This window comes from Curcuma longa, chromosome 8, assembly GCF_044706935.1.
Source record: "Curcuma longa cultivar G26 ecotype Majalengka, Jawa Barat chromosome 8, ITB_CL_G26_1.1, whole genome shotgun sequence".
Classification (NCBI taxonomy): Eukaryota; Viridiplantae; Streptophyta; class Magnoliopsida; order Zingiberales; family Zingiberaceae; genus Curcuma; species Curcuma longa.
In genome coordinates, this window is record NC_133868.1 from 9,223,154 (window position 1) to 9,237,843 (window position 14,690).

At 39.5% G+C, this 14,690-nt stretch overlaps 4 protein-coding genes across 5 annotated transcripts; 3 read left to right on the plus strand and 1 right to left on the minus strand.

Annotated features, from left to right (window-relative positions):
• Positions 1-757: 757 nt before the first annotated feature.
• On the plus strand, positions 758-6,212 carry LOC141833769 (bifunctional L-3-cyanoalanine synthase/cysteine synthase D2-like). 2 transcript variants are annotated; one of them, XM_074721264.1, is made up of 7 exons: positions 758-878; positions 2,656-2,781; positions 3,778-3,982; positions 4,486-4,611; positions 5,416-5,574; positions 5,659-5,852; positions 5,941-6,212. In XM_074721264.1, the coding sequence occupies exons 1-7, from the start codon at positions 792-794 to the stop codon at positions 6,064-6,066; spliced, it is 1,023 nt and encodes a 340-aa protein (XP_074577365.1). In that variant the 5' UTR covers positions 758-791; the 3' UTR covers positions 6,067-6,212. The 2 variants fall into 2 exon arrangements, with proteins under 2 accessions (XP_074577365.1, XP_074577366.1); XM_074721265.1 differs by lacking the exons at positions 758-878; positions 2,656-2,781 and adding an exon at positions 2,887-2,903 and having other exon boundaries at positions 3,780-3,982.
• Positions 6,213-7,551: 1,339 nt separating this feature from the next.
• LOC141833989 (protein FAR1-RELATED SEQUENCE 5-like) lies at positions 7,552-9,804 on the plus strand. Its single transcript, XM_074721463.1, has 2 exons — positions 7,552-7,650; positions 7,744-9,804. The coding sequence occupies exons 1-2, from the start codon at positions 7,552-7,554 to the stop codon at positions 9,802-9,804; spliced, it is 2,160 nt and encodes a 719-aa protein (XP_074577564.1).
• Positions 9,805-11,032: 1,228 nt separating this feature from the next.
• Positions 11,033-11,695, plus strand: LOC141834186 (dof zinc finger protein DOF1.7-like). Its single transcript, XM_074721639.1, has one exon. The coding sequence runs from the start codon at positions 11,033-11,035 to the stop codon at positions 11,612-11,614; it is 582 nt and encodes a 193-aa protein (XP_074577740.1). The 3' UTR covers positions 11,615-11,695.
• A 173-nt stretch (positions 11,696-11,868) lies between these two features.
• On the minus strand, positions 11,869-14,074 carry LOC141834187 (uncharacterized). The gene is made up of 3 exons (XM_074721640.1): positions 13,774-14,074; positions 13,298-13,412; positions 11,869-11,946 (listed from the first exon to the last, which is right to left on the minus strand). The coding sequence occupies exons 1-3, from the start codon at positions 13,950-13,952 to the stop codon at positions 11,932-11,934; spliced, it is 309 nt and encodes a 102-aa protein (XP_074577741.1). The 5' UTR covers positions 13,953-14,074; the 3' UTR covers positions 11,869-11,931.
• Between the last annotated feature and the right edge of the window lie 616 nt (positions 14,075-14,690).

Here is a 14,690-nt window from a genome sequence, read left to right on the forward strand (position 1 = left end):
ACGTGCCGCCATTAATCTAAAGTTCGAAGCTTTAAAGATCTATTAATTTATGAAATAACGCCGACAGGATTTCAGATGCCTGGTTGCCAATTTCAACCGAAACCTCTACCTATTCATTACAAAGCCGAAGGAAAGGATCAATGCTCTACACATTCAACCTCAATGCTCGTGCTCGCTCTGAAGAACCACGAAAACGAAAAGGGGGGAAATTTTTCAAAAACTGAAGATCGAACCGCAAACCACAAATTGATAAGATTCGCAACGAATAACCAAATCGATTTCTTGCAAGATGAATCCAATAACCAATGGTAGCAAAACAAAAAAAATCAAATGCACGTACAATTCTTTGCCGAGCTGGTCCAAGGTGCCAACTTCCCTCCCTTCACGGAGCAAGATCAGAGGAAATGAGAAACGAGAGACATGATAGAATGGAGCTTCTGCTCCCCCTCAGCCCCTCCTCACCGTCTCGCTCTCTCTCTCTCTCTCTCTCTCGACGCAAAGAGCTCGACGCAACAGGAGGAATTTACGGCCTTGTCGTAGGTTAAAGCCCCCAAACTATCTTTTTTACCTAATATTTTTTTTTCCGAAATTATTTTCTATTATTTTTACGGCCTTGATTTTTCATATTTTTTAATTAATATAAAGGACAATTTTGTATTTTGGATTTTTACTTTTTTTTACTGAAATATCCTTTTTTATCAAAGCAATTCGAAAGGGTATTTTGGGGAAAAGAATTCGTTTTTAGATAAAAATCGGAAGAGTACCCGGGCTAGCCGTTGACTGCAGTGGCAATGGATGCGAGGAGAGGGCTTCCTTCGTTCTCGTCGGCGCATGAAGAGGAAGACGGCAGGGAGAACATAGTCTCTGATATCACTCAGGTGTTTCTCTTTCTTGGTCTACCTTCGATCTTCTTTGCTTGCTCCGATTCCCCCTTTTTGCTCTCTTTGTCTTTATGCTTCGAACTCGTTCCCTCTCTTTCTTGTTTTCTGGTCCCGGTTTTAAATCATTAGTTAATTTTCATTTTTCCTGTCCGCGGATTCTTTTTGTTTCCTAAAGTCGGTAGCTTTACGATAGTTCAGTCGATTGAGGTAATTGAATGCCTTCTCAGGAATATTAAATTTCTATATTGAGGTTCTCGATACGTGTAACCCTAGGTTGTGGAATTTGCTACTTGTGTCTTCAGGCTACTATTTGTTATTAAACTTAACATTAATCAGTAAAAACTACGGTTTTGTTCTGGAAAAGATTTCCGTTTCTTTAGAATTTTTCTCCCAAAAGCACGGCAATTTCAAGTTGGAGTTTAAGAAGTCCCCACTTGTCTGTTAATAGGAATATCAGCTACATAGTGGTTTTCTGATATTTTATTTTATTTTATTTGTGAACTTTGCATGATTTCTATGTAAAATCAGAGTATAATAATTTTGTTGCGACCGGTCTGACGAGGGCGGGAGTGATCATCGAGGCAGGAAGTTCAGACAAGGTGCAGTTGCGACTCCTAGTAGGCTTCTAGGAAAATATTCAATTTCCTAAAAAAAGATGGCTTTCCTAGTTAGGTCGAGTGCAAAGGTATACAGCTGTGACCCTAGTGACATATAAGTTCATGTGGATCAATCAACTAATGACAAAGTTGGTACATACTCCCAAAGGACCAATGGAGTTGTATTGTGACAATCAAGTTGTAAATGCATATGACCGCTAATGCAATGTTTCAAGAAAAGTTAGAACACAGAGATACGTAGAGGTTGATTGTTATTTCATTAGATAAAAGGAGTAATCATATTAAATTCCCAACTAAACCATCAACTCTAGTGATCAATTAGCAAATTTGCTAACCAAATCTTTTAAGGGATTCTAGAACTGAATATATCTGTAAAAATAAGATTCTCATAATATTTCCGAATCAAGCTGAGCTTGAGTTAAGCGTTAGAGACCTAATTATAAATACTACATACTCTAGAGTGTAAAGAATAAATTTATAATAATAAATATAAGATTAGTTAGAGGGAACTGTGTAATGTAAGGTAAGAAAGACCCTAATAATTTCCAGGTTACTCCCAACAATTTCCATTATAATGCTCTAAATGGGTGGTTTGAATAGCATCAAGTCATTCTTAAGAATACACATTGTAGCGTGCATCTTAAATGAATAAAACAATTTGTTTCTCCTGGAATCTTGAGAATTCAATGCTGAAAGAGTTTCTTTAAAAAGCATGACTTTGTGCACAATTTTTTCATGATCGCTTTACTCATGTTCTCTTACTGTTGATTCATTAATGGGAAATATACTAAAAAAGAACATTCCAAAAAATATATGTTTTGTTAGATATGAAATGTGAATGATCCCACAGAGACAAATGTATCTTCTCAAAAGAAAAGGAAGACAAATATCCATCTATTAGTTACATGTTATGTTACTGCACATCTACTTAATAGTATTTTTGTTCTTAAAGTTCTCTTGTTTTTTTTTTCCAATTAATTTAAGATTGCCTCTGTTCTGGATAGACTGTCATATTTTTCTCTTATGGTTCCCTTAGGTTCATGAAATTTCATTAGTCTCATTCTATGCATTTATATTTCTAAAAGGATTAGCCAAAATGCCTGGGTAATTATTAATTCATGTTGGCAAGAAAATAAATCGTGTATGAATTCATTCAGCTCATAGGTTGGACACCACTTATTGAACTAAAACGGATTGTGGCCAAAGAGGGAATAAATGTTCGGCTGATTGGGAAGATGGAAGCATATCAACCTCTCTCATCTGTAAAAGACCGTTGTGCTCTCAGATTTGTCACCAACAAATCTTATTCATTTCTAGCTACAGATTCTGCCAAGTTGCAAGAACATAATCCTATGCTTGACTGATTGTTGTCTAAGAGGAATCATGCTATTTTCAAATTCTCAGTGTATCCTTTTCTCCTCACTAAATGGTTATTTTTTATATGTTATATGGATATCGTGCATTTCTTTTTAGCTTGTTTGTTATTTTTACACGACTTAAAGTTGCTTACTCAGAAATTACCTTACCACAGTTGCAGCATGATCAAAGGCTACTGTATGGTTAGCCGTACGTGGTGAATGTAACACATTCCGATGATGTAGGATTAGCTACAAAACCAACAATTCAAGTGGACCCTCAATGTCCCTATTGGTCATGTAAAAACTTCTAGAAACAGTCATATCAGACACTTACTATTCCTAACCAAATAAAAGAATATGGTAATTTGAAGCAGCAAATCTTGCATGTCAATTCTCCATTTTGTAAAACCTAATGTGTATGTTTGAATTTCTGATGTGTTAGACTAAAACGTTGCACAGATTTCTTCTTAAGAGCTTGTTTAGGATAAAATCATGAATTGGAATTCAGACTCAACGGTTTTGGCTTGAATTTTGAAGTCTCAGAATTATGAACTGGATAGGAATATTGGTTTTTTAATCCCATGAGGAGCTGTTGTATTTCCAGATTCCCTTCTAACACTTGCATACTTTTGTGTCCATGGTGAACTAATTAATCAATACTTCCAAAATACAGCATTAAGTGTGATTTTGTAAATATCATGATAGGACTCCCATTTCTTATTTCTCGGAATAGGCAATTTTATACTTCAAATTTTTATATCATTCATTGAAATTCTTTTCCTTTTGGGAATTGGTTCCAAACTAGTAGATTAAGCTAACAAGGATATTGTTGTTAATTAAGCTGATAAGAATTTTTATGGTTACTTCCTATTTTACACTAGAGTATTCTTTTCCTTTCCTCATTGTCTGTATGCATTCCCTAGAATGATAGAAGATGCAGAGGAAAAGGGCCTTCTAACTCCAGGTGTTAGTACATTATTGGGGGCTACAAGTGGAAATCTTGGAATTGGTTTGCTATGCGTAGCTATCGGAAAAGGTTACAAATTCATTGCAGTGGTGCCAGCCGAATACTCATTGGAGAAACTAATTCTATTGAGATATTTGGGAGCTGAAGTGTCACTGACTGGTAAACACATTTTGCCTTGTTTTAATTAGTAACAATTACTCTTATTGCAATTTCACTTTTATATAATTTTGTCTTGCAGGATATTATTTTCTAGCAGCATGAACTGTGAATGATTTTCCTTTCCTGCTCTTTTGTCATGACCTAGCAAGATGGTCAAAATGATACCTAAGGATAGACTATATAAAATTTGTCTGGTCATGAATTTCACGTCAAGCCCCAAAACTGACATACAATTTTCAAACCGTGCATGTAAAACTTTTAGTAAGTTTATGATAGTCAAGCCTCAGATATTTTGTGCTGCAATATAAACACTAGAACATCTAGCAAAGAGTTTCTCACAGTTTTAGGAACTAATCAGGATTCTATCTTCTTAACCGCTAAGACATTTTTCAAATGCTTTCTATTGCTTCAAAAATTTTATCACTCACCATCATAGCATAAATATTGACGATTCTATTCTATGCACATAGCTTGATCGTTTTAAATGCCTGCTTTCCTTTCAGATCCTAAATTAGGCATTCAAGGACTGTTTGATCGTGTGGACAAACTAAAGGAAAGCATTCCAGATGTCTATGTAATTGATCAGTTTACAAACCCGGCAAATCCTGAAGCTCACTTCAGGGGAACTGGTATGAATTACTTGTACACGTCTGGTCTCTGTACGCTCAAATTTTCTAACAAAGAGCGCTGAGATCTGAGATGTCCACTGCCTTTTTGTCATTTGTAGTACCTCTTGAAACAGGTTAGCTGACAAAATGGCCCAAATCTTCCTAGACAATATACTTTCACCTTTACCATGATACCTTTTTCAGGGTTTTTATACAATAATCTTTCCTGAATTGCTTTGCGAACTGTAGATCACCTTTACTGATTTACTCACAGTATTTCTTATCATTGCATCAGTCTTTTATCTGAACGATATGTGCAAACTAATGTTGTAAAAGATGTTGTCTACTGTGCCTGGGGAACTTCTAAGATGTCAGGTTTCATAAAATTTTAGCTTTAGCTGTTTTCTTTTTCCATCCTTTCATATTTCAAGATCTGATTGGCTTCAAAACCTATTTTTCTTTTTTATGAAACTAAAAGGCTGAAACTGAGTGAAAAACAAGTCCCAAACCGAACAGGACTATAGCTGCGTTTGTTTGACACAAATACAAAGACAGAAATAGGATTTCTGTCTCCGCCCCCGTTTGATTTTGAGAGACAGAGACAGAAATAGGACAGATAGAATTTCTGTCCACTTTCAAACTGGGGACACAAACCAAACATCTCCGCTTCCGGCACCGTCACGCCGCCGTCCGGTCACCGCCGACGGAGACCATTGTAAATTTTCCTGTATTTCTGTATTTCTTAAACCAAACGCAACCTAAATGTTCCTCATGTGTGTCTCTTATTTCATATTTTGATAGAATCTCTTTGTTCTCAACTTCCAGGACCTGAAATATGGAAAGATACAGCAGGCAAGGTCGATATATTTGTAGCAGCTCCAGGCTCAGGAGGCACCATAACTGGCACTGCAAAGTACCTCAAGATGAAAAACCCAAATGTGAAAGTAGTTTGCGTTGAGCCTGTGGAGAGTGCAGTTGTTTCAGGTACATCTATGTCATCCGAGAAGATTTCACATCTCCTATAATTTGGAGTTATCTATACTGACTATGATTTGTTTTCCGAGCAAGGTGGTGAACCTGGCCCACATTATATTCAGGGGATAGGGCCAGGTGTTATTCCAGAAAATCTGGATACGACTTGCATCGACGAGGTCGTCACAGTGTCGAGCGAGGAGGCAATGACCCAAGCGAGAAGATTGGCAACTGACGAAGGGCTGCTTGTTGGCATTTCTTCAGGTGCCAATTTAGCAGCTTGTCTGAAGGTGAGTTCTGTTGTTGTTTTTTGGCATGAAAATTTTTTTGTCTGTTTCTTTGATTCTCTAGTTGTCAATTAGTGTGATGTTAGTGCAGATTGCGAGCAAGGAAGAAAATGAAGGGAAGATGATTGTCACAATTTTCCCGAGTGGCGGGGAGAGATATCTGAGCAGCAAATTGTTTGAGAGCGTGAGGGAGGAATGCATGAATATGACCTTTTAAGAGAAAATGAAGCATTCCTGCGTCAAAAAGGGCATGTTCTTTGAAGCATGGTAGAACTAAACTACTTGAATCGTGTAATGCTTAATAAGCCTCGAATGACAAATTTGTTAGACTGTTTAATTTGATTAACTTAAAACTAATTCTCAGTTAGCGCCTTATTTGATTGGATTTTTTTTTAAATAAATAAATAAATAAATTTAATCAACTGAAATATATATATATATATATATATATATATATATATATATATAGAGTAATGCTATCCCACGCTACAGCCTTGTCCGCGACTCATGCGCACCGCTCAGACCCATCGCCGCTACCGCCGTCGTCGCCATGCCGTCCGACCACCGTCGGCCGTCGGATCGGACGTGATTAACACGCCACTCACCGACGCACAGTCCGGCGTCGGATTTCGACCGGATAGTGATCGAAATCCAACGAATTCGGTCAGAAATCGTCAAATACGGTGCGCAGCCACTTCCGACAAAATCACGGTCGATTTCTGACCAAATCACGGTCGGAGACCGGTCGAGGAAGGACCGCCGCGATTCCGGCCGAATTGCGTCAGATTCCAACCGCAATCCGGCGCAATTCCGATGCCAGCCGACGTGCCGGCGAGCAGCGCGTCGATCGCGCCCGGGCCGACAACGGCGATGGCCGAATGACGCGGTAAGGGCGGACGACAGCAGCGGGGGTCGGGGGCGGAGCAGTACTATGCATTCCCAGATTTGGACGGTCATATGGGCTCGGGATCGCATGATGAACGGTGATCCCGCTATCGCACACAAGCACGTACGAAACGGACGCGCAGCATAGCAAACCCGTGTATATATATATATATAGGGGTTTTCCTAAAATCTGCACATCATCTGCACAGATGTATCAGCACCCAATAGGGTGCTGACACGTGGCAAAACATTTATATAAAAATCTGACTTTTTAAAAAAAAAAATCCAGCCCATTTCTTCTCTCTCCAGAGCATCTCGACATAACCTCTCCCTAACCCATTTCTTCTCTCTCCAGAGCATCTCGACATAACCCTAGCCGCAGCAGCTCCGTCGAATTTAACATTAATTATCAAAGCTCTATCGTTAATCCATTACTGGTATGTCTATTTCCTTTATTCTATTTTATCAACTCCATTTCCATTAAAAGTGTATGGTGTTTGAAGTGTCCATGGAGATGATATTATAAATCTGCCCCCCAACGTGTGTGGTGTATTTTTTTTCTTTATTTCTTTATTTTTTTTCTCTGCTTCTTTGGTTTGAGGGTTGGAGAAATAAGGTCTATTTTCTTACTTCTTGAATTTAACATTGATTGATATTTATAAGTAAATGCTGTTGCAAGTGCCTTCTTCGAACGAGAGGTTACCTTTGGATTTTTAATTGAATGTTTAAGTTGCTGCTACTTCAATTGCAATGTTTAAGTAAGTTGCTTCTTCAATTACTACTCTAGTGCTGATTTGTCTTTTGATTAATCCAAGTAATGGAAGAAGCATTGGATAATTACAATTTTGAAGAGGAAGTATTGTATGCTGATGTTGATGGGGGTAACAATGATCATACAGGGCCTGACAATAATGAGGTAGGTTATAGTTAAGATTTTGGTTGTAATGGATAGTTGGTTATTACATCATATATGATTGTTAAGACTAACCATGATGAATTCTATTCATAGGTACTTATGGAAGATCCAAACATTGTGAGTGAAGAAGGTATAATTGTTGGTAAGAAATTTTCATCGCCAGAGGAAGCTTATGCATCATATAATAGTTATGCATTGGTCACTGGGTTTGGTATTAGAAAGCAACACTTCACTAGGTCTAGAACCACGGGTGATATTACAAGATATCGTTATGCTTGTAATAAAGCAGGGAATAGTAAGGACCCTACACCTAGTATAAGAGCGCAAGGAAAGCAAGTAAGAGGTTCAAAAGTGAATTGCAAAGCCTTGATGGAGATTTCTACAATACCAGGTGGGGGTTGGGCCATTACAAGATTTGATGACACTCATTCTCATGAGTTAACATCTCCCTCGAAAACAAGGAAACATAGGTCTCACAAAATCATTCATCGGTCAAAAGCTTGCAAGTCGCTAGTTGAAGAGCTTGACCAAAATGGTTTACGACCAACTCAAATAAAGAAAGTTGTGTCCGTAATTTCAGGGGTTGATGATGAAATAATATCGTCTAAGCAAGTTTCTAACATGTTAGGCATAGAGCGTAAAAGGCATTTGGGAATGGAATGTTATGGGATCATACAACATTTTAAGAAAAAAGCTGAAGTTGATGATACACATTTCTTCGCTATGGACTTGCACTCGGATGGAAGTCTAAGGAATGTTTTTTGGGCTGATGGAAGATCTAGGGCGTCATATTACACTTTTGGAGACGTTTTAGTTTTTGATGTTACATATCGTACGAATAAGTTTAAAATGCCATTCGCACCATTCGTTGGTGTGAATCATCACTATCAATCAATATTGTTTGGTGGGGCATTGTTAGAAGATGAGAAGGAGGAGACCTTTGTATGGTTATTCACACAGTTTTTGCGGTGTATGTTTAATAAGGTTCCCATTTCAATTATCACAGATCAAGATGGTGCTATTTGCAATGCAGTGAAACGTGTATTTCCTAACACTTGTCACCGTTTTTGTTCTTGGCATATTAGGAAGCATATGGTCGAACATCTTCAATCTGAGACCTTGCGGTTTCCTAATTTCAATAGTGATTTGAAGGAGGTTCTAAAGAGTAGAACAATAAATGATTTTGAGCGGAGGTGGGCAACTCTTTATGATAGGTATGAAATAAGTGCAGGGAGTCGGAGTTGGTTGGATAGGATGTACCATTTGCGTCAACATTGGGCCAAAGCTTTCTTGAAGGATGTTTTTTTTGCAGGGATGACAACAAGTGGTAGATGTGAGAGCATTCATAGTTTTTTTGATGGCTTTGTTAATTCTAATACGACGTTGGATAAATTTGTGCTTCAGTATGATAGTGCAATTTCAAGTCGTCGTCAGGCAGAAGAGGATGCTGATTTCAAGACTTCAAACACGGTGCCTTCCAGTAATGATACGCACCCATTTGTTGTCAAAGCAGGTAAATTTTACACTGCTATAATGAATGGGAAATTTTTAAGGGAGTGGCATCTTGCAGCTAATGCATGTACTCATGAAACATTGGAAAAGAGTGGAGTAACTACAAGTTATCAGGTTGGTGCATTTAGTGTGCCAATGGAGCATTGGCATCGGGTAGACTTCAATGTGGTTGAACCAAGTATCTCAACATGTACTTGTGCACGAATGGAGACATTTGGCATCCCGTGCAGGCATATTTTGTATATTTTCAAGAAGAAGAAGGTTGTTGACTTACCGGATTCTTTAATACGCAAGAGATGGACAATCAATGCAAGATATAAATCATCTCATGCTGATAACAGGAGCACCAGAGATGTATCTGTACGATATTTAAATGTTTCTGCGAAGTGGTTGAATGTGATGAGGCGAGCAAAACGACATGATGATGTTATGGGTCAGGTAGAAAAATTCTTTGATGGTATTTTGTTACAGCTTGATGAAAAGGATTCGTTGCAAACATATGATGTGTCTCAAGCAGATGGTGAATCGGTCTTCTCAGGTATTCTATCTTACTCATTTTCCAATATGTACGACCAAGTAATAGTTTTGCCACGTTTGTTTCAATGTTTTTGTAGGAAATGCACATCCTCAAATTTCTTTTAACACTCAAAGCGGCGAAAATATTACAATTCGTGATCCTGCTCAGCCGGTTAAGACCAAGGGTAGACCTCACATTGCAACAAGAATGAAGAGTGGTATTGAAATTTCCAAAAAGGTTGCTAAACGGCGTCAATGTTCACGTTGTGGTGAGAAAGGTCATTATCGGACTAGGTGTCACATGTTAAACACGGACCAAGATTCAAATAATGCCACTTCATTGGGTGAGTTACTTGCAAATATATTTTTTTCCGAGTTTTTAGCATTCATTTTTTACACCTTCATTTTACTTGTAGGTACACCCTAATTTAAACGGCGTGACGGCGTGGACGTTGAAGCATTTGCTGATATGCCTATCTGAGCTACCTAAGATTTTGCCAAATTGTTCACTTGCTGATATGCATGGACCAAGATTCACTTGCTGATATGCGTGGACCAAGATTTTTTGTATCATGACTTTTATTTGGAATTTGTAGTTCAATTAATGGAACCGAGCTCTTTCTTCTATTAATAAAAGTTTTGAACAAGCGAAGTACATTATTGCCGATATGCCTCGAAAGATTAATGGAATTTGGTTTTCTTAACATTAGTTTTAATGAAAAGCACATACAACTAAACATTACTTTCATCATGGACAAACTGAAAAGCACTTGCCCATTTGCCTCGAGATGCTCTGGAGAGAGAAGAAATGGGTTAGGGAGAGGTTATGTCGAGATGCTCTGGAGAGAGAAGAAATGGGCTGGATTTTTTTTTTAAAAAGTCAGATTTTTATATAAATGTTTTGCCACGTGTCAGCACCCTATTGGGTGCTGATACATCTGTGCAGATGATGTGCAGATTTTAGGAAAACCCCATATATATAATTTATTTGTAAATGTATGGCGCCGATCACGGAGCAGAGTGGAACCGGCGGTAGCGGGACGCCCTGTCCTGGATCCGCGCCGTCCGTTGGCCGCACACTTCGCCCACGTCGCCGCCTTCACGGGACGGCTGGACGTGGCCGTTCAGTCGCTCACTGTTTCGTGATCGAATCGTCGGCCCTCGAGCCGAAATCTCTCGGGACGCCACGCTGCTGTCGTCGTCTCCGACACTAGTTGCCACTAGGCCGTAGCTACGTGGCAGGCCTACGAGCCCCCCGCTACAAACACGAACCCCTACAGAACTCTTCCAAGATCAAATTTTGGCGACAAAGCTCCGATCTTTTCGCCAGACTACCAAATCCGCCACCGCTGCGATGTTGCGGAACCCGGCGAAGGGCGTTCCGCCGCCAGTTACGGAGCCGGAGGAGAACCTGCGGTGCCCGCGGTGCGAGTCCACGGACACGAAGTTCTGCTACTACAACAACTACAACCTCTCGCAGCCGCGCCACTTCTGCAAGAGCTGCCGGCGCTACTGGACCAAAGGCGGCGTCCTCCGCAACGTCCCCGTCGGCGGAGGCACTCGCAAGAACACCAAGCGCCCCACCGCCGCCTCCTCTCCCTCCGCCCATGCTCCCGGCTCCAAGCGCCACCACCCGGCGAAGCCCGAGCCTGTCTCCATCCTCTACCCGTCGCTCGGCGTCGACTCGCGGCTCATTGGTGGTGTTGCGAGCTTCAGCTCGCTGCTCGGCGTCCCAAATGACGCGAGCGCCTCCACGGTTGGTGCTCGTGAACTGGAGTTACAGAGTCCGAATGGCGGCGCCGTCTTCGAGAGCTTGTCAGCGCCGGCGTCGCTGTCAAACTACAACCTTTTGGGGCTCCAAACCGATTCTGAGTGTTGGGATGGGGCATGGCCTAATACCTCCATCTACTACAATCCTAGTTCTAGTTTGCAGTGAGCTAACGACTTTAGGTGGAACAGAGAAAGAAGGTTCGATCCAGATTTTTGGCTACTGCTTACTAAACTGTTTCCTGTGTTGAGAATCTGGCGATCTGGAGATGGATTGAAAACAACTTGTAGGCGGCCTTATTGTTTGTTCTGAGCTCCAGTTGTCATGTTTGACTATAAGTTGGTGGATGAGCTTGGAAGTTTTGCTGATTAAGGTTGACTTGTGCATACTTTAATGCTATCGTAGTTTAGATTCTATCTGATGAACTTTTGAAATCTTGTGCTTTCATGAGCTCTCCTTCATGAGATCCGTGATGAAGGTAGATTTCATCCCATTTCCCCCTGCGATTGAAGAGCAAAGAACAGTTCATATAAAAACACTTGCAAAGGTATCCCAATGCACATATTGCTTTTGAGTCCAAAGGATTGAGGTTGTAGTCTCATTTAATACTTTTTTTATAAGTGCACAACTATGAATGTGCGTTGGTAAAAACTTTTGATGACTTTATGACAATCTATTTGACAAATCTGTAGGTTCATTTTTTTCACAAAGAATAATTGTTAACAAGAAACAAATCACAATATTAAAAGCCAAGCTCCTAATCAAAATGACCTCAAAAGAAAGTGTTCAATCCATAATAGCAAGATACATCTGGCTTGAAACTTGGTTTTCAATATGAATATCAGCAAAATTGAAACACCAAAAAGAGGTTTCAAACATGCAGTAATAGGAAATCCTTAGGAGCATACGAAACATTTAAGCTTCATACACATACACAAACTCATCTCATCATCTAACTCGCACTATCACTGCCCATTTCAGTCGTCACTATTACCCATTACCTCCACCATCATCATCACTATTATATAATATTATCGATAGGTAAAATGCTGATTTCACTGTCATTGATTAGCCAACCACTTCTACTAAAACTCAAATTGTTGGGAAAGGGACGAATTTATATATTTTACATCCTGCATGTGTGGTTGAATATTCCCAACTTAACTAGTTCAAACCTAACATATGAATTCACGAGACAATATCGTTATCACAGACGGGATTGAATAGAAACATCCTACCTTTTATACCTTGTCAAAAATGATTGACTAACCACTTTTTCAGAAGCCCGAGCTATTAGGAAATGAACTCATTTCTAAATTTATATTCTTAATATTCACCATCTCTAGTCTCAACAATCATTTTAGTTACAACCACTAGCCGCAGTAACAACTATTATAATCATCATTATTGTACTTGTAATTGCAATTGACACCATGAAAATCAACAATAACACCACCAGTAGTTGCAAAAGCTTCAACTATTAGCTTTGACTATATTGATTGTATCCCACCATTAACCTCTATGGAAGGCAATTGTTGTATATCACATCCTTTTAAATTTAGAGAGACTCTACCAGAGTGGACCAAGAATGACTGCATAAATCTTAAAAATGATTGAATTATAGAATGCAAATTTAAATCTATATTAAAGGTAATCGGTGTTAGGTTTTTATAGCACATACAGTCAAAATAAAATGATGAATGGATAGTGTCACGTAAAACAATATGCAATCAATGATCATAGGAAGTTAAATTTACATGAGTTATGGCTAAACAGGCTCTCCAAGCAGGTTGCACGTTTGAGTCTTTTTAGGATAACTCAAAGAAATACATTTTACGAAGAAAAACTCACAAGGTTATGGATGTAACAAGCTGGTATGTTGAGCTGGATCTCACCTCTAAGGCACTCAATGTTGCTGATTGCTGATTGCTGATTGCTGATTGAAGAAAGTGACAAATGCAACAACCTGCAATTAAGAGAAAAACTATGCTTTAAGCTAGTACTGAAATTAGCAGTGCAAAAAAATTTGATGCAAGCAAGAACCTATTCAAAAGAGTCACGAATTGGAATTTGCATTCTACAGTTACAGATGTATTTCTTTTGGCAGATAACCATTACATGATGGGAATTCCATATTCCAATAGATCGAAAGGTACTGAACTTCACAATTTCAATCGCTTATGCTTCCAAAATCAATGCACAATGCATTTATCCTCAATTTAATGGAAATGTTTCCTGAGGAAATGAGAATTGTTTGCCTCCGATCAAACAATCTTCATTGCGCTCAGGAAATTAGGGAGATCGAATATATCTATATATATATCAACCTAGAAGCAGTTAAAACCGTCGTCGCCAAAGCGACGGGGCGACGAACAGCAGCCTGATCCCCAACGCCGGTGTACTCCAACTGGAAAAAAATCAAACCCAGGGCTCCGGAAGAAGAGGATGTGGATTTCTGGTGGCTCGACGTGATCGTAGGCCGGATGCGAAGAGTGCTTTGATCCATCGCTGTTCCGCATTTCAGTAGAAATGCGGAGCAGGCGGCGCTGGGAGAAAGTGGAGGACTCCATGGCGATCGCCTCTTCGACCGCGAGTCGATAGCGGACAAAGTGCCGGTGAGGAAGAGCCCAGCGGCGGGCGTCAGAGGGTTTCAACTATCGACCGATGGAGAAAGAAAACTAGTTGGGCCGGGCTGGGCTTCGGAAAGCGATGCAAAGCTCCTTGTTCAATTACCATTGGACCACCCACAATCAATCACATCCATCCATTAATTCCAAAATAAAACAATGAAGTCCCCGGACCAAGGTGCCGTGGTAGGACATCTAAGTTGTCACCCAGACATCTACGGTTCGATCCCTAGCTACGACACGTCGGCCGATGGAAAACTTCCGTGGGACCGAACCAGTCATCCTCAGGGATTGAGTCAATGCGACTAATATTATAAGGGAATAAAATTACTATCCCTTTATATGATTTAATGATCAAACTTGTGAAACACAAGCTTCAACATATTTCCAAATCATGAATTATGGTGATGTGATGCTTTCATTTGGACCCACGAAAGGTCATTAAAACTATTTATTTTCAAAGAAAAACAAAACACCATATGTACATGATAATAATCTTATAAGAGCCTAAATGATGAATGCATAGATTTATATATATAAATAACACATGTGATAGTAGAAAATGAACGAATTAAACTTGCAAGTACTGAAACCCTAACAAGAGTTAATTTTTTTTT

Coding starts and splice junctions, on each gene's coding strand:
- LOC141833769 (XM_074721264.1), top strand. CDS start 792: ATGGATGCGAGGAGAGGGCTTCCTTCGTTCTCGTCGGCGCATGAAGAG. Junction 879..2,655: donor TAGTCTCTGATATCACTCAG/GTGTTTCTCTTT, acceptor GAATTCATTCAG/CTCATAGGTTGGACACCACT. Junction 5,575..5,658: donor GGAGAGTGCAGTTGTTTCAG/GTACATCTATGT, acceptor TTTCCGAGCAAG/GTGGTGAACCTGGCCCACAT.
- LOC141833989 (XM_074721463.1), top strand. CDS start 7,552: ATGGAAGAAGCATTGGATAATTACAATTTTGAAGAGGAAGTATTGTAT. Junction 7,651..7,743: donor CAGGGCCTGACAATAATGAG/GTAGGTTATAGT, acceptor TTCTATTCATAG/GTACTTATGGAAGATCCAAA.
- LOC141834186 (XM_074721639.1), top strand. CDS start 11,033: ATGTTGCGGAACCCGGCGAAGGGCGTTCCGCCGCCAGTTACGGAGCCG.
- LOC141834187 (XM_074721640.1), bottom strand. CDS start 13,952: ATGGATCAAAGCACTCTTCGCATCCGGCCTACGATCACGTCGAGCCAC. Junction 13,413..13,773: donor ACGGTTTTAACTGCTTCTAG/GTTGATATATAT, acceptor TCTTAATTGCAG/GTTGTTGCATTTGTCACTTT.